The sequence below is a fragment of the Cynocephalus volans genome, chromosome 4, assembly GCF_027409185.1.
Source record: "Cynocephalus volans isolate mCynVol1 chromosome 4, mCynVol1.pri, whole genome shotgun sequence".
NCBI classification, from domain to species: domain Eukaryota; kingdom Metazoa; phylum Chordata; class Mammalia; order Dermoptera; family Cynocephalidae; genus Cynocephalus; species Cynocephalus volans.
Genome location: NC_084463.1, coordinates 5,193,116 through 5,211,397, shown reverse-complemented (window position 1 = coordinate 5,211,397; position 18,282 = coordinate 5,193,116). Strand labels below are relative to the sequence as shown.

At 37.3% G+C, this 18,282-nt stretch overlaps 1 protein-coding gene across 1 annotated transcript in view; it reads left to right on the top strand.

The window, feature by feature from the left end:
- The first annotated feature begins 373 nt into the window (after window positions 1-373).
- The window catches only part of LOC134375109 (rho GTPase-activating protein 20-like), a 71,239-nt gene continuing 53,330 nt past the window's right edge, over window positions 374-18,282 (top strand). Inside the window, exons 1-3 of the mRNA XM_063093287.1 lie at window positions 374-669; window positions 1,354-1,387; window positions 13,580-13,656. Coding sequence (XP_062949357.1) covers window positions 13,583-13,656 — 74 coding nt within the window. The 5' untranslated portion in view covers window positions 374-669; window positions 1,354-1,387; window positions 13,580-13,582. The remainder of the gene's footprint in view (window positions 670-1,353; window positions 1,388-13,579; window positions 13,657-18,282) is intronic.

The following is an 18,282-nucleotide window of genomic DNA, read 5'->3' as shown; positions in this document are numbered from 1 at the left end:
TGGGATTTGCTTGAAGATTTTCTTCATGGAAGCGATATCCCCCCAGCAGGGGACTCTAGTGGGGGCAGCCGGGGCGCTCCTCTCCCCTGACAGGAGTGTCTCTCATCGCCGGATGCCCCGGCACCAAGAAGGTGAGGATGTTGAGCGGGGGCTTGCGCCCTTGGCTGTGGCTGCCGCAGTTCCCTCTTCCCGCACATGCCCTCCACGCCCGCCACCATGGCACGTGAGTTGGACGCCATTGCAGGGATTTAACGCTGGAAGCTTGAGGCACTCCGTGTTCCGTTCAGGGTGTTCGCGCTTGTTCTGTTGCCTCTGACGACGACCACACTGCCGTCTCTCGGTTCACTCCTGTACCAGCTGCCTTATTGATCTCTGAAGCCTTAACCCGTCTCCGAAGTCTTAACCCATCTCCGAAGTCTTAACCCGTCTCTGAGCAACCAGCAGCCTCCCTCCCCGTCACCACCCCCCGCCGGATCGGCAGCCCGGCTCCTCCCTCAGTCCGGGCCTGGGGCCTGGACTGGGGGTTCACCTTCCCCCGGCCCCTCTGCGTGCTCCGCCCCTGAGTCCCCCCAAGGTCGTCTGGGCGCGCATCGCCCCTTGGCAAGGTCATCTCCAAAGTCATCAGGACCGCAGGCGTCTGCGCGGGCGCAGCAGCCAGCCACTTAAAAGGTAGGTGGACGGGCTCATCCCCCTCCCCTGGCCGCGGAGGCGCGGCTGCTCCGCGGTAATTTGGGGAGGGGAGGTGTTCCCGTGCTCTGCCAGACGGTCCTGGATCAACCCCAGGTCTCCAAGGTGGTGGTCAGAGTTGGAGGTGCTACTATGGGTGCTAATGGTCGACACTCAGGTACATAGGGGTTTGGCTTGGCCTAGAGCCAGGCTGTGTGGGAGCTGGGGATGTGTCAGGGAGTTGCGAGGGCCGAGGTGGGGGGGCCTTCGCCCTGCGCTCGTCCTCTGGCCCTCGGGACTCGGGCATAGCTGGAGAGGGATCTGGGTGTCTGTGTGGGCGTGGGGGCGGCGCGCTCCCTGTCAAAGCTGGGAGGAGGGATGCGGGCAACTACTTGTAGCGTTGCCATTCCCATAAACATGGCCGCGGTGCGGCATTGATTTGGATGTTTCTAGCCGTGTCTGCCACCATCCCCGCCCCCTCACTCCCAGCACAAAACCTTACAATATTTGGATATTTGGCAATTTTTGTTCTTTATCATGGTGGTGCTCTTCCAGCTTCTCTGGAAAGAAGATGTGATTGGAGGGATCATGTAGCTCTTACTGAGGAAATATCTTAAGGCATTGCACCTATACCTCTAGCTCCCTGCTTGTACTGATCTTACTGTCTTTCATAAATCTTCCCAACAGGATCGTGGGTCGGCTGGAGGTCAGTTGAAGAGAGGTGAGATCTGTGCGCCGAGTCTATGAGTATATAAGTTCTTAAGGACCTTAATCGTGTCGCAGAGCCATCTAGGGGTGTCCGTGAGCTTGATGATGTATGGGCTGTAGTGCCAGCTCAGCCTCTGATGTATTCAAGCTGCGGTTTGTCCTTGTTGCTTTTCCCCTTCAGAGATGGAAGGGGAGAGAGAGAGAGAGAGAGAGTGAGTGTGTGTGTGTGTGTGTGTGTGTGTGTGTGTTCAAGTCTTCCTAAATAACACATATGAATTTATGAGGTTAGTGCTACATTTGGGAAAATAAATGAATGTTAAGTAATTGACAGAGGTTTTAAAGCATTTTTTATTTTTGTGAACTTACAGAATTGGGAAAAAATAAAAGACATTTTCCTGAACAGTTCTAAGTGTTATTAAGCATACTGGTAAAGGGGGGAAGAATTAAAGAATAGCTTCATCATTTATCAAGTAGTACTTGCCCAATAAATGAAAGGTTGCTTTACCCTTTTTCCACTTTTTTACTCAGTGTAAATGTAAATTGATAATGTTGCTCACCTGCTTAAAATTTTGTAGTGGCTTTCGGTCACATTTATAACAACATTTAGACCTCTTTTCGTCTTCATTTGTTTGTTCTCTAGCTACATGGGCCTTCTTTCTCATACATCAAATCATCAAATCAATTCCTGTTTTGAGGCCATGGTGTCTTTGCAATGTTGACTGTTTCATGTTGTTCAGATCTTAGGTTCTCCCACAGGGCTGTCCTGACTACCTAAATGGAAGTTGCCCCTGCTTTATTGTCATCTCAGCATTCATCCTTGCTTGATATTTTATTTACTTGCTTTTCATCTGTTACCTGTATCTCTCCCCAAATTGTGAAAATATTGAGATAGGGACCTTCTCTATATTGTTCAAGGCTACCTCCCTGTGCCTAGAGTAGTGCTTGCTGCATATTAGGTGTTTCATCAATACTAGTTGGGTTATGTACTGTGGTGAACAAGGCAGATATGAATCCTGTCCTCAGAATTTATGGTTTAGAGCAGGGTCAGCAAACCTTTTCTTAAAGGACCAGGTAATATTTTAGGATTGCAGGACATACCTACTCTGTTGCAGTTTCTCAGCTCTGCCATTGTGGCACTGTAAACAATATGCATATGAATGGGCTTGTGTGTTCCAGTAAAACTTTATTTAGAAAAACAAGCAGTTATTCCCTGTTGTGTAGTTTCCTGACCCCTGGTCTAGAGCAGTACTGTTGAGTGGAACTTTGTGCATTGATGGAACTGTTCTTTATTTACAATGTCCCGTTTAGTAGCCACTGTGCTACATATGGCTCTTGAAATGTGGCTGGTTCAACTGAGGAGCTAAAATTTTTCAACAGCTTCATTGAGGTATAATTGACATACAACTTAACTGTACATCTTTAAAGTATTGTAAATGTATGAGTTTTGACATAAGTTTGATGCATGTGAAACCATCTCCACAGTCAAGGTAAGGGACATATTCATCATCCCTCGAAGTTCCCTCATGTCCCTTTCTAATCCCTTTAGTCTCTCCCCAATCCCAGGCACCCACTGGCCTGCTTTCTGTTGCTGTAGGTTAATTTGCATTTTCAAGACTTTTATATAAACGGAATCAGACTTTACATTTGCCTGGCTTCTTTTATTTTGAGATTTATCTGTGGATTTGCATGTTTTGATAGTTCATTTCATTGCTGAGTAGTATTCTATTGTAGAGATAGACCACAGTTTGTTTATCTATTCATCTATTAGTGGACATTTGGATTATTTCCAGGTTTTGGCTATTACAAATAAAGCTGCTGTGAACATACATCCATGTACAAGTCTCTGCATGGACTTATGCTTTCATTTCTTTTGGGTAAATATGTAGGTGTGAAATGGCTGCATCATATAAGGGATTTTCAAAAAGATCATGGAAAGATTTGTATTATCTTTTAATTTCATTTTTCCACAAACTTTCTGAAGTACCCTTATATTTTAGGTGAATACTTAACTTTTTAAGAAACTAATTTTTTTCCCCAGTGATTTTACATTCCACCAGCAGTGTTCAAGAGTCCAATTTCTCCACATTCTCACCAAAACTTGTTATTTTCTGTCTTTTTGATAATAGTCATTCTAGTAGGTGCAAAATGGTATCTAGTTGTTTTGATTTGCATCTCCTAATGATGGGAATGACTAATGATGTTGAGCATTTTTTTTGTGTGCTTATTTGTCATCTATATGTTATCTTTGGTGATGGGCCTATTCAAATATTTTGCCCAGTTTTAATTGGGTTGCTAGCTTTTATATTACTGAGTTTCAAAAATTCCTTATGTATTCTAAATTCAAGTCCTTTATCAGCTTTGTGATTTGCAAATGTTTTCTGCCAGTCTGTGACTGGTCTTTTTCCTCTCTTAACAGTGTCTTTCAAAGAATAGAAGTTCTTCATTTTGGTGAAGTCTAATTTGCCAGGTTTTTTTTCTTTAATTTTATTTAATTATAATTAATTTGAATTTAAATTTAAATAGCCAAATGTGTCTTGTGGTTACTGCATTGGATAGCAAAGTCAAGAGGAAGAGAGAAAAACAATAGCAGTAACAAAAAAAAAATATAAATGATGATAACTATTATTAAAGAAATAAATATGACCCCGATTTAGACAAATGTGATTATTGAGCTAGACCACTTTGCATTATGGAGTTCAGGGAAGGCCTCTTTTAAGTGACCCCTAACTCTTTTATGGATGAAAAAGAGCATGCTATAAAAAGATTGCAAGAAATGGGACCATTAAGTTCAAAGGTTGTGAGGTAGATATGTTTGAGAAGCTAGTTTATAGATAGTGTATAAGAAGTCAGCCTCCTTATCTTATTGCCACATTTATTTTTTTAACCTCAAGCCGAATTGCCTAGCTGGATCACCTTTATTTGCTATTCAGAGGATTTGGTTATTTCCAAAAATCAAATCCACCTTCAGAGGACAAAGATTTTCCATCACTGAGGCTCTTCAAAAGAATACAGTAAACTTGTACAATAATTCCTAAAAATAATAAAATATAATAGCAGCATATAGATACTTCTGGGATAATGCATCCTTGAGGATATTCGCATTCGCATAGAACAGTTTTGATATCGTTTCAGTTAGGGATGATTTCTGTCCTACTCAAACACAGTGACACTTTGGCTTCACATACTGATCAAAAACTCTTTAAATGAGTGTTGGGAAAGAGAAGAGAAATCTACAGGCACAGAAAGCTAGTCAGGGGGAAGTAATTTTAAAATAGCTCTAACATTTTAAACAGTAGCAGCTGCTGTTGTAAACTTCATTCTCTCTTTTTTTCCTACATTCTCTGGGTCCAAATGTGTTTATACCACCTTATGGTAGAACACCTCCAAGAGCTGACTTTGGCCATGTGTGTCTTATACTGGGGTTTGAATGAAACATCTTGGTGAGTAAGCTTTAGTTTTACTCTTCAATACTGAGAAAGATATGCTCGTGGTCAAACCAGGATCCTGCTGAGCCTTTCTCTGCTGTGACTCACAGAGTGAATTGCATAAAATCAGACATATAAGATTGTTTTGGCTGGGAGGATCCTGGAATTATAAAAATAGAACTAGATTAATCAGGAAATGCCTCTGTTATCACTTATGTGACCTCAACTTCTGATTGGACTTTGTTTCTTTGTAAAATGGGGGTAATAATCCATATCCTGTATACCTCACAAGGTTGCTTTTATGGGTTAAAAGAAGGTGTATGAAAACACTTTAGAAAAAGTGCAGAAGTCATTAGTGTATTTTACCATGCATGAGTAAGTGTAAAGCAACAAAAGTTTTGTTTTTTAAAAAAATATATAGTACTAAAACATTTACAGGGAGAAACTTGAGCAAAAAGATGAGTTGGCTGCAATTTATGGAAGAGTGCAGAAAATTTAAAAACCTCTAAGTGAATGCCTAACCATATTTAAAACACATCAATTATATGAGGTGTAGATATTAACTTTTTTCTTACAGAAGGAACTGAGCCCTATCAAGGCTACATGTAGTAAGTGGCAGAGCTGGAATTTGAACCCAGATCTTCCAGCTCTGTTTCTCTTTCCAACTAGACCGTATCTGCATTTATTATTATTTGTAACATTAGATGTAGGAGAGAGTAGATTTGAATTATATACAACCAGCTGGAAAAAGTACATTTGAGGGGCTTTTCTCTTGACAGGAGATTACATTCTTTAGGGAGCAGAGTTTCTACCGTCTCTCCCTATCATTGAATGTTATGTTCACTGCTGCCATTAGGTAAACATTGGCTAATAATGACAATCAATGACACAATCACTGTTCTAACTACTTTGATAATTACTAATTACTTTGTGATTTTTATGCCTCATTGTCTGACATTTTCAGATTTTTTTTGTATCAGGCAGATGTAGTGTTTCAGGAGCTCCTCAGCCAAGCTTGATCTCCATGCTGATTCCTCAGTCGTGCTAACTGTTGGAAAGCTTGGCATATTCTCCAGACAAACTCTTAGGGCTATATTTCAAAAGTCATTGTGGGTGCACTGAATCCTAGGTCTCGGATGATTTTGCTGTGGAAAATCACATGTGTGGGAAACCCAGATGAAACTCTCTCAATTTAGTCATAGTCTTTATAAAATAAATGTTAAGGATAATCTTTTATGTTTACACATTTGTCTAAAAAGTAATTATTAATTTTGAGTATTGAGTCTCCTAAGTTAACATAGATAGTTGTAACTCATAGACTGAAAATTCACAAATCACAGGCACCTAAATAGTTAGTGCAGTTGTTGCTTTTATTTCTGAATGAAGATTGTCAAGTAATTTATCACTCTCTGTGACTTCAGCATTCTCCCAGGTTATAATTTGGTGAAAAATATGTAGAACAAAAGGTAGACCATATTCAGTAGACTGAATAGAAGTGAAAAAACTGATGGTACCTACAGAAAATGAAATCCTCTCCAATCAATAACAGATATCTGAATTCTTTCATACCTTTTATCCTTCCATCCACGACTCGGTGGCTGTTCTTTTCAAAGTAGAGCCATCTTGTGCCTTATAGGATCATATACAACTTACCAAAAATATGTGATTATAAAACTTGCCTTTGTTGTATAATGTATCTGTATCTGAAAATATACTAGATTTCAACTTAAACTGTCACTAAATCACATTATAAACTATAAATTATCACAAAAAGGCATACAATATCAAAGTTATATGTGTGTATATATGGTTGTACATACATTTGTGTAATATACACAGTGCTTTGAGGTATATATATATTTTTATTATTGTGATTCAGTGGAGTTTCATTCCCCTTATTGTCTCCAGATCATTTGGTAAAAACCTCTAAAATAAATTTTCACAAAAGGAAAAGTTTGCTCTTTTTTATTTTGGTATCTCAAGTGTTCAAGATCACAGGGATTCTAGAGGTCCTGATGTGTGCAGGAAGATTGCAGAGAGAATGCTCAATTTGGCAGCAGTTTTCTGAGGTAAACTGGGGTGAGGGTGATCTTTAGCTTTTGTTTACTTATGAGAGAGTTGGCCACAATGGGGGAGGCTGGAAAGGGAACAGAGGTAATTTCATTTTTCAGCCACCAATTATGAGGCTTATAAGCAACACAGCCCAGTTTATTTTGTAATTTTGTTTCAGACTTATTTTCTTTATCTAGGACAAGTTTAGGTTAGAGACATCCAACCAACAGCAGAAATAGCCTCATCAGCACTGTATGTCAGCATTGTGATGAACAGCCTTGACCTAATTTTGTCAGACACTTGTCACGTGGCACAACTGAAATGTGAAACCTCTTTCTGGATGTCTGGTCACTTGTGTGTGGACTCTGAAAAAAGAATGTATGTGTTCCCACTTCAGCTCACATACCAAAGATCTGGAAAGCCCAGCTTCTCTGTGGCCTTTTGTTTTCCTCTTTACCTGGGTCCTAATTTACACCTAGGAGAATATCTGTATTCTCTCTTCTACCCCTACTCTTGAACTTCAACTTTGACAGTAGCCATTACCGGGTGGTAATATGTCAGAATCCTGATAGACCTGGATCTTTTTTTGTTCTCATTTGATACACTGTTTTTTACCAGTATGGTTTTTGGATTTGATCATGTACTTTTCTACTATAAGGCAAAGCTTCCCAACCATTGCAGATGTGTCTGATGCATTCAGCCTCCTGGCTTTCAGGGAAGTGGATGGTACTAGGGTAGCCAGAATGCCCATTTTTCTATCATACTGGGTCATGGTTGTATAAATAATATTTTGTGTGGGCCATTATGTGAAAAATTTAATGGGTCCCTGCCGATTATTAGGCAGAGATCATTGGTGATTGACGCTGCCTACTTCAGATACTGCTGGAATCATGACCAAATGTTGAAACTGGTGGCTTTGCCAAAGAAGAAAGTCCAGCCATCTTGAGGGCCCATTGTGATACTCCAGTCCTGTATGAGTGGGAGAAGAGGCAGAGGAACAAAGAATAATGCATAAGAAAATTCTAGTGTCCTCATATTTATTTATGCACAGTACTTACGCACATCAAAGCTTACTATATATGTTACATTATCACAGTGCCTTTTATTTCGGAGGATTTTATATATATATATACACACACACTGTTTGATTGTGGTAGGGAGGGGGAGTATTATGTCCATTTTAGAGAGAATCTGAGGAATTAAGTAATAGAACTTGGGTCCAGAATTAAGGTCTAATGTCTTCTAGCCCAGTGCCTGTTCTTCTACATTACATAAATTCTCATGTTTATTGTTGTACTTCAAAGTGGTAATTGTCCCCTAGAAAGAGGAAAGAGCCAAAAGTGAAAGAATTTCTTTCTTAACCTCAGGAAGGAATTTATATTCCTTAACAGTAGTTTGTACTGTGATGACATTTGTTTTAGATAAATGCTCACACTGATTCTGGATAAGATGATTTGTGAGTAAATAGATCATACTTATCACAGACCAAACTGACAATAGTGGGAAGTTTCAGCTTATGCGGTGGTCAAAACCTTGTTGTGATAATAGGGCCCAGAGACAAGGAGCAAGGTTAAAAGTAATTCTCTTTTCCTCTTGCAGAGCCAGGGTCTTTGAAGTGTAATTGTTCAATGGCTTGGGTGTGTCTCCACACATAAATGCTACAGGCATGTAGGGAAGAGAAGAAAGAAATAGTTTATTGTTCACCAAATTGCACAGACTAGCCACAAAAGGATTAATTGTCAAATTTGAATAAGCCAATTTGTAAATTTGATTAAATATTTTAAATATTTTTTCTAGCCTTAAAAACCTAGGGTAATCTTTAAGGGCTTTCTTCAAAGCCCTTATTTTAATGCTATGCTTATTTCAAATACTTGAAAGTGACTTCAGCACCATTTCACTTAAATTCAACTAAAATGCATGAACTTTTTTTCTTCATAGTGATTGGAACAAAATAAAGCAAGAAAAATTGCTGTTTGCCTCTGACAAATCTTTCATTCTGTTCCTTTCTTTTGGTCTACTTTAATTTCCTTTAATTGCTGTGAGAAAAAAGAATGACCAGATTCAGACTGATTTAGAAGTTCCAAAAATGATACTGTATCTCTTGGTTGATATGAAGTTAAAATTTCATTGTATATACAGGTTTATTTGTAAAAATATTTTGAGTTGTTGAAAATAAAACAAAACTTTTTTTTAGTTACCTGTTTATAACTTCATTTTTGTACATAGGCACACTTTTTTACCACCTTAAAATCTCATGTATAGACAATGTTAATTCATTCACTTAATACACAATCACCCCACTTCCCCCCCTCATCTCCCCAAACCCTAAGTAGAGCAATAGAGGAGTAGAGGAGGAACGGTAGGAAACCACAATAGGCATGTTATGCTTCCCTAATAAATGGCTGTTTGTAAAAAGACAACAATTTTTGAAATTTCACCACTCTTAATTCCCATTTATAACTTCTTCCAAGCTCCTCCTCATATTTTCCCATTTGGGGGCAGAGAAGTAGATAGATGCTACTTTATGTTTGTTTTCTAACTCACATAAATTTCTTGTTTAGTTTTTGGGATTGCTTAACACTAGGTAAATGGTACTATATGAAGAAAACCATTTCCTGAAGATTAATGAAATTGTTTTTGTTTTTTGCCTAATCTATAGTTTATCGATTTAAAAAAAAATTAAAAATAATTCACTTCAAAATGGCATCCACTATGTGATTTTTAAACTTACAAAGAAAATATTCACTGTTTGAAGTTTACCTTCTGTTTCCTGTAAGGCAAAGAATAATAGTTATTCCTGTCACAGAACAACTGTGAAATGTGTTGGTGCTAATATGAGCATAACCTCAACTTGTCCTGATAAGTTTGTACTATTATACATTTGTAAATTAATCAATAGTTTCACTCTATTTCGATGTATTGCATTTCACACAGTTGTTATAAACAAGAAGAAAATTCAAGTCATTATTGCCAGAGAACAGATTCTTTAATAGATTAGTGAATTTGTTTTGAAGTTACTATTGGCCATTTGCTCTGCTACACTTCTGAACAAAAGAAAGAGATATGTGTATTTGAATGAATTATACCTAAATCTATTTATTAAGCGCTGATTATATTAGCTGCTCTTAAGATTTTTTATTGCTTACAAGAAAAAATGAATCCTGTGAATCCTAAATGCATGTTGCACGTAATGTTTCTTTTCTTACATATCCAGGGTAAATCTTTAGTGAACACTTAATGTGAGAATGTCAGAAATAGAAGGACCTAAGAAACTAAGTAGTCCAAATATTCTCATTTTGTAAGTAAGGAAATGGAGGCCCAGAGAAGTGACTGAATTGCCTTGGGTTTTATATCTCATTACTGGTAGAATAAGTCTGAATACAAACAGTAGGACCTTAGATAAAAACAACATTTGCCTGTGGTTTGACTGCATTCTCGTCAATATGAATTTATCTGGAGGAGGTGGATGCATTCAACATTTGGCTGCTTACACACCTGACAGTTTTGGTAACTCAGAAAACACAGTCTAATCACTGTGTATGTAAAAGATCTACATTAAGTTTATATGCAAAACTTCTATTTTCAAAGCACCTTTGCAGAAGAAAAATTTTCACCCTTCTTTGATTATATGTTCTCATGTTTAACAGCTATCACTTTCAGAAAGATTTCTTTATACCAGGAGGTTTCATAATTTGGAGTCCATGAATGCCTAAGGAATTTATTTTATGGGAATTTCCGAACCCCCTGAAGTTGTATGCAAAATTTAGTTCACAGCTTTTGTTAATTTCTTAAAGAACCACATCCAGCATCAACATGGATTCCTGCTCTACAGGTTAGCCCCATTTCTTTTTGCCTCGTCTTCCTTGGAAGATGCTTACTTTCTCCATATTATAGGTCTTTATTAATTTGGAGATTATGGCTGTTTCCAGTGAAGACTCTCAAATCATTTTACCTTTTTTCATAGGCTCTTTCTTTTCTCCACATTTTAAATCACTTTATGGCTGTCTTTTGAACTCTTTCCAAATTCTTTATAAATCTGAAAAAGCCAGGAGCTCAGAATTAAAAATCATGTACTAACAAAGTTTAGGATCTTGGATCTGATACTGAAATCAAAAGGTAGAGGAAGCAGACATAAAGCTGCTGAGATAGATCCTGGAATGACCCCCACTAGGTTAGGCCAGACCCTCAAGGCCAAAACAGAGGGTAAGGGGCTCAGGTAAAGCTCACAGGATTAGGCACATTTCAAATTTCAAAGGACTAAATAGGTCCTGAAAAATGGGAATCAGTGGTCAGAGCCCCTCAGATGTTCAGAATCTTGCCGAGCATTTGATGTAGAGATGCACGTGTGCCCAGGTGTTCCTTGGTTATTGTCTAATGTAATTGCTCATGTGCACCCAGGTGTCCTGGGTTATGGACTTAAGTGTAAAGGACAAGTGGCTCTGATCCACAAAGCCCCTCACCCCCTGGGATGCCCCCAGGGGGTGGGGGCGGCCATGGGGAGGCTTCTACTGCTGCTGGAGGCCATTGCTGTAAGCTGTTGTTGCCAGTGTCCCCAGGATGTCCTGGGAGGCCACCACCACTGCTGCTTCTACTGCTACTGCTGAAGACTGCCAATGGCTCCTGGGATCTTTCCCAATTACCTAGTGTGGACCTGTGTGTGAGGGGTCTATGACCCAGTCTATACAATGGCTTTGAAGTGTCTGAGCCCTAGTCCTGACAGTACAAGTGGAAACTTAGTATAACTAAAATAATGAAATGTTTTGGCTTTAGTTATGAATTGCCTAGCCACACAATTGCTGTTGTCACGTAGCTTTACCATTGCTTATGTCGGCAGGAGTCCAACAATAACTCCAACCAGACAATTGGTGTAACTACTGCTGTAACAATACAATACAGGTAGTAGGAATCAAGCCAAGGTACTGCTGTATCAATACAATACAGGTAATAGGAATCAAACCAAGGTCTGAACGTGAAACAGAATCCTGCAAAAAATTTAGACTATAGCTTGATGCATATGAACAAACTGCCACTTTTTTTTTTTTAGTAAAATCAATGCAGTATTCCATTATTGATACTTTTCACATCGGGAGGTGCTGCTATATCCTGCAATACAAATACTTGACTTCCAGATTTCCTTTCTCCCTGCAACCTGTGCAGTTACATTCGCCTCAGGATGTTAGATTCCTGAGGGTTATGTTCCGAAGAGGTGTGACTAATAGAAGTAGTGAGATGAGACTAGCAAGCTAGAATATATAAACTAGGTTATTGAAATCACTATGGTCGGGAGAGATTAGACTCTTCTGGAAATCTGACAGTTGTGGGCTGTTTCTCTAGAAGAAAAGCACGAAATAAATACACATCATGCAAAAAATGTTATACAAGTAACCTGACATGAAACTGATTCATTGTCAATAACTCCTGATCATTACGTTTGATATTCTCTATTTCTTAACCCATTTGTTTCTTGTCTTTGATCGGTGTTTTATATAATTGTTTCAACTGCTGTCTCAGCTGTGGTAAGAAGACTTGGGTGTATAGACTCCCTATGTGAACCAAAAGATTAATGAGGGGAAAGAAACACTAAGGCCAGAGCAGTGACGACAACAATAATTTGGGGGAGATCCCTGGAGTCATGGTGAATTTGTGGGATAAGAATTGTGCCAAAGAATTTCAGTATCCCCTTCCCACTGGATCTGTGCTAGGATGTAGGTTTTATTTTACTAGCCAAGAAACAGTTCCTTTATGAGTCATGTAATGAGATACTGACACTGAGCCAGCTAGTTAGTTTTATATGGTTCCTATTAGAGTGACATCCGTTGCCAAGCATGACTGCCCTAGGCCCACAGGCATGGGTGAGACTTCTGGTTAGGATAGGGCGAAAGGGTATAGCAGGAAGAATGGCTTTAGTGTGACACAGCCTGAACTTCCCTCATGGCTATTTGTGGTTATATTGTTAATTTTACTCATCTGTCTCTAGTGGCAGGCTCTCTGGCTGTATCTAGAGATATTAAGATTGAATTTAGAGAGTAATTATCTGGGTAATCCAAACCTCATTCACCACAAATTTTAGGTCATTGGAAACAGAGTGCCTGACTTATAAAGTTTATCTTCTATTAATATACCACCTAGAAGAGAAAACATGATTTTTTTCTTTTTAAAAAAAAAGTTATAGTAAAAAAGCCTATTTGGAGGAAGAGATTCCCAAATGTGCAAATATTTCAATGTAGAATAAAATTTAAAGGTTGATTAAATGTTTATGTAAAAATTTAGTCTCTGTGCCTTCACTTTAACAGTTTTTTTCTTCTCTTTTACTGGATCTTTCCAAGTCCTGTCTTTCCTTGAAGCCCAGTTTGGTTCCTGTCCTGCCTATGAGATAGGAATAGTAGTTCCTACCCTGATGACATTTTGGGGTATAAATGAGATAATCTATGTCCAGCCTTTAACATAGTGCCTGACCCACGATAAGCAATAATAATGGTTATGATCTTACTTTTCCCAAATATTCAGATCAACATTTAACCTGTTTATTCTCATAAGAAACACTGCCTATACTATGTTTGACACTTACTAGCCCGTTTTTGATGTTATAGTTTATCTCCCTAATGAAATTTAGGTTCCTTACTAGGTAAAGAAAGGCAATACAAAATTTGTTGAGTTGAGTTGAAAATCAACATTTACTTCCCTTATAAGCCACGTGGTCTTCATTCCAATATTTTTTTTCCTCACAGAAAATGGATGCAGAAAGGAGGAGGAATGCTCCATCTCATATCCTGGGTAAAGGCTTACAAAAGCGGCCTAGTACCAGGTGAGTGCTAAGTTTTATATGAGGGTGCTTCAGAAAGTTCACGGAAAGTCCATATTGTTTTTTAATTCTATTCTTCCACGAAATTTTTGAAGTACTCTGATATACATTTGGTATGTGCTTGGAACATTCTGTTAGACGAAGAGTGTTTAACATCACATTTTTTTTTATGCATGGGGGTTGTTTGAAAAATAAACAAAGATTATTTCCTACAAGTAAAACTAGATGAAAAATACTGCCCAAACTGCCACTTATGTCTGGAATTTCATGCCTAATCCAAAGTCAACTTGCTTTAGGCATCAGGAAACCATTGTTCCAGGTCTAACTTTGCAATAAGTAGCTTTGTGACCTTTAGCAAATCACCTGATCAATTTATGCTTCAGTTTTTCTCTTTTATCCAAAACATAACTCTCCGAAAGACTTAGAAAAAATACTGACTCCTCTGTGAAGCTTTTTCTGATCTTGTCTTCCTCCCTGCCCCCTCCTCTGCAACTTCACCACCTAGTTGTCAGGGAGGACACTTTCTGACTCCTAAACTCCCTTAATATTGACCTCTTTTCTATGATACTTACCACCTTTAACCTTCTTTTGTATCATTTTTACATCTAATTACACTGTTTTTAGTACATATTAATGGCAATGACCATGTATCTGGTCAATTCAGAGGATTTTTATTTGTTTTGGTGACGGTGAAATGAAATGAAAGATGTTAAGATTGTACAGGGTAAAAAGTTATTTTAAATGCCAGACCTTTGAAGTACTGTTATATCATATTTCATTTAGGTGTTTTCACCAATGGTGACAGCACCAGGTGGAAAGGATTAATAATTGTAAAATAGGCAATTTCTTATACAGTAGTAAATATGAAATTTTCTGTCCAATTTGAGCCTTTTAGCACAGTTTTTTGACAATGTATGTTGCGTATATTCTATATAATTTTAAGACTTGAGTTTTCTTTTGTTTGAAAATGGAAAGTATGTTAGATTTTTAATGCTTCAAAGTGTAAATGGCAAGACTAGATTTTCCAATGTAGGCTTGCGTGAAGCACTTGAGATATATTAAAGCAGCCCTATCTAAGACTTCGGTATGTTTTTAGTATGTTATTGCTTTTATTCTACCTAGAGTAAGTAAGTTTTAGTACAGTAAAATAAACAACCAAGTTATCTGGAAACCTCAGTTATCTGAATTTTGGTGTACTTTTTTCCAAAAGAGACATTGAATACTTTATTGCAAGTGAACATCAGAGATTTACTGATTTAAAAAGCATTTCGTGTTATGATGTGGGACTTATGAGTCTATTCCTTTGTCCGGAATCATAATTCATTCTGTCTCTAACATCTACTTAATCCTCAGTTATCAAGGATTCAGATACACACGGTTCCAGACTTAAGATAGTTCGACTTATGATTTTTCAGCTCTGTGATGGTGTGAAAGTGATACACATTCAAGTAGAAATCATAATTGAGTACCCATACAACCATTCTGTTTTTCATTTTCAAGACAGTACAGTATTCAATAAATTACATGAGATATTCAACAACTTGTTATAAAAATAAGTGTGTTGTTAGATGATTTTGCCCAATTGTAGGCTAATGTAAGTGTTCTGAGCTATGATATTCCATAAGTTTAGGTATATTAAACCCACGATATTTTCAACTTAGAATCGGTTTTCATCAGAATGTAACCCCATTGTAAGTTAAAAACATCTGTACACACACATATTCATATATACATATACATATATACATGTATATTGTGACATACATATGTTAGATTTGGTAGACAGGAAGGCTGTTCAGTCCTAAATGTTAAAACAAACAATCCCCGGTTTTTTGGTAGTTATTCAAGGCTTTAATATATAAGATAGTTTTAAAACATTCTTTTGGAAAACTGAAATTGACGCTGTCAAAGGAGAGTATTCTGACTTCTTTTCTTTATCTCAACTGATTCTTAACTTCCAATAAAAATTTGTGAAAAGTTGGTAGTGTTTCTTAAATGTTATTGCTGCTGAGCACAAGAAAGCATGCTCAGCATTCTCACAGGGGAGATACTTTCTTGGAACTGTGGGGAAGAATTTTCTGGAATATGTGAAAATATCTACTCTAATTATGATGTAGCTTTTAGGTTCTATTAAGTTTAGTTGTTTTAGCTGTTGTAGGGAGAGAATACTGTTACAGCTTTGTAAATAGCTCTACCAAATAACGGACAATATCACTTTATTAGGGCTTCCCTAGATTTGAGACATCTTTTGTATGTATCCAGTTTTATTTGTTATCTTCTTAACACATTTTTCCAGAAATCGAACATGGTTTTGAACAAGTTAGATAGTGACTTTGCAGAATCATCAATTTCCAAAAATTTGAAGTTAACATAAAACCAAGCTGGAGTCATTTCTTCATGAATGCCCATCAAGTTGTTCTTCTCAGGGTCACTAGAGAACTTCATAATCTTTGGTCATATCATCTTCCTTGACCTTTCTTCAGCATTGGACACCCCAGTCTCTCCCTTCTTCCCTTGGTTTCTTAGTTCTGTTTACTGACAGCCAGTTTGTTCTGCTTTACTAGTTTCTCCTTCTTTTCCCATACTGTAAATGTCGATATGCCCCAGGGCTCAGTACTTGAACCTGCTCTCCTTCTGTACTAACTTTCTAGATGATCTGATCTCTCCCGTAGCTTTAAAATCCCCATTTTGATGTGTAACAGGTGTTTCAAGCCTAACTTGTACAAAACCAAATTTCTTATCTTCATCTCCACCCCATTTGCTCATGCCAGAAATCACTCTATCATCAAATCCTTTTAAGTTCTACCTTTGAAATATATCCAGAATTTCTTAGCACCTCCACAACTATCATCTTTTGCAAACCATCATTATCTCTCTCCTAAGTTATTATATTGCAAAAAGCCTCCAAAAAGATTTTATTTAAATAATTTTAGCCAACTCTTTACTGTAGTTTTCTTTTAAATTTTCTTTCTTTTTTGGGGAGGCAGAGGTTGTGCAGCCAGCTGGTAAAGGGATCCAAACCCTTGACCTTGTTGTTATAACACCGTCTTTTAAAATTTTGTTGAAGCAAGTATTTAATGCATGCTTCCACTCTTGCCTCCCTCCAGTCTATTTGCCATCTGTTCGCCATATGGATTCTGCTGTTTCTCTGTTCAAACCATCCACTCTTCTATCTCACTTAGACTAAAATGTGAAATTCTTTGTGTGGCCCCTCGCTACTTCATTGGCTGCTATATTCCCAGTACTTTGAATAGTATTTAATGTACTGTGGGCAATCATTCATGTGTGAGTGATGGAATAAATTATTTTTAGATGTGGAATATGATTTGGGATTTAAAAAATAAAAGTTAAACCTTCATCAAATAGTTTAGCCACCTCAGTATAGAAAAACAACACTCTGAATTAAAATATTCCATTATATTCATGTTTTTATTTAGCATCCACTAAAAAAATTATTTGCTCTAATTCTTCAAATGATTTAATTTGAAATAAATTTATCAAAAACAAGAATGTTCTCAAAAATTTATTTCAAAGAGTAATGATTTTTTTTTTAAAGAAACTTTAACTCATTGAACCTCTTATTTTCTTTTAAAAATGTCTTAAAGCAAGTATTCATTATGTGGTTCTTACTTATCTTAAAACATATTATGTAGGTATTTTGGCAGGATAATAGTTAAAGTTTCCTGTCCAAGCTATCTCTTCTATTAATTATGAATCAACTCATTTATGTATTAACCTGAATATTGACATTTTGGCATTAATGAGCTGGAGGTGATAGGTAACTTAAGTCAGTGCCTGGAGTATACTGCCTTAAAGACTTTGTAATTCATAAGTATAATATGATAGTTCTTAATGTCCTAGTTACAAGTTATTAGCTGATATTTTTTAACTTTAACAGACCTAAAAATTGTAGATAAAACTACCTTTAATCAGGTATTATTCTTTTTTCTCTTTTTAGTGTACCATTATTTAATTATTACCTGAACTAAACTAGTCAAACTACTAGAATGCCTAATCTGCATACTAGTGACTTGTTTCATTGTTGAATCAGTAAATAAACATATAACCACATCACTTTGTAATTACTACATATATAAATTTCCTTGAGTAGCCTGACTGTTTTCTCCATTCTTCTTTGATTCAAGATGATGACCAAAACCAACTTTACTTAGTTGATAATGAAGATAAGTAGTATTTTCAAGCCAGCAGGCCATAAGAGAGTGACTGGTTTGGCGTTTTCTCCAGTCCTTAATTGGTATCTCTCTGTTTCTACTCATTCTTTCATAATCAAGTAGAGCTATTCTTCTCAAAAAGTTGCCATTTTTACTTGGCTATTCGAAGTTCTCAAGCTCAAATTTTTCTCTGATTAATGGGCTTGCATCATGGTATGTAATTTGTATATAAATTATCACCTTTTTAAGTCCTCAGAGACAATGCTTTTAGGATCTTGTTCTCTCCTTTGTTTTTGTAATGTCAAGTGCTTTGCACTAAGTGAATTCCTAATAGATGTTGTTGCGCAGTTTCTGTGTCAAGGCTGTGAGGAAGTGATGTAATTAACTCCCTTCTTTGGAAATGATGTTTCTTTGTGTGTGGATCTTGCTCTATTAGTGTAACTATTTATTAGTGTCC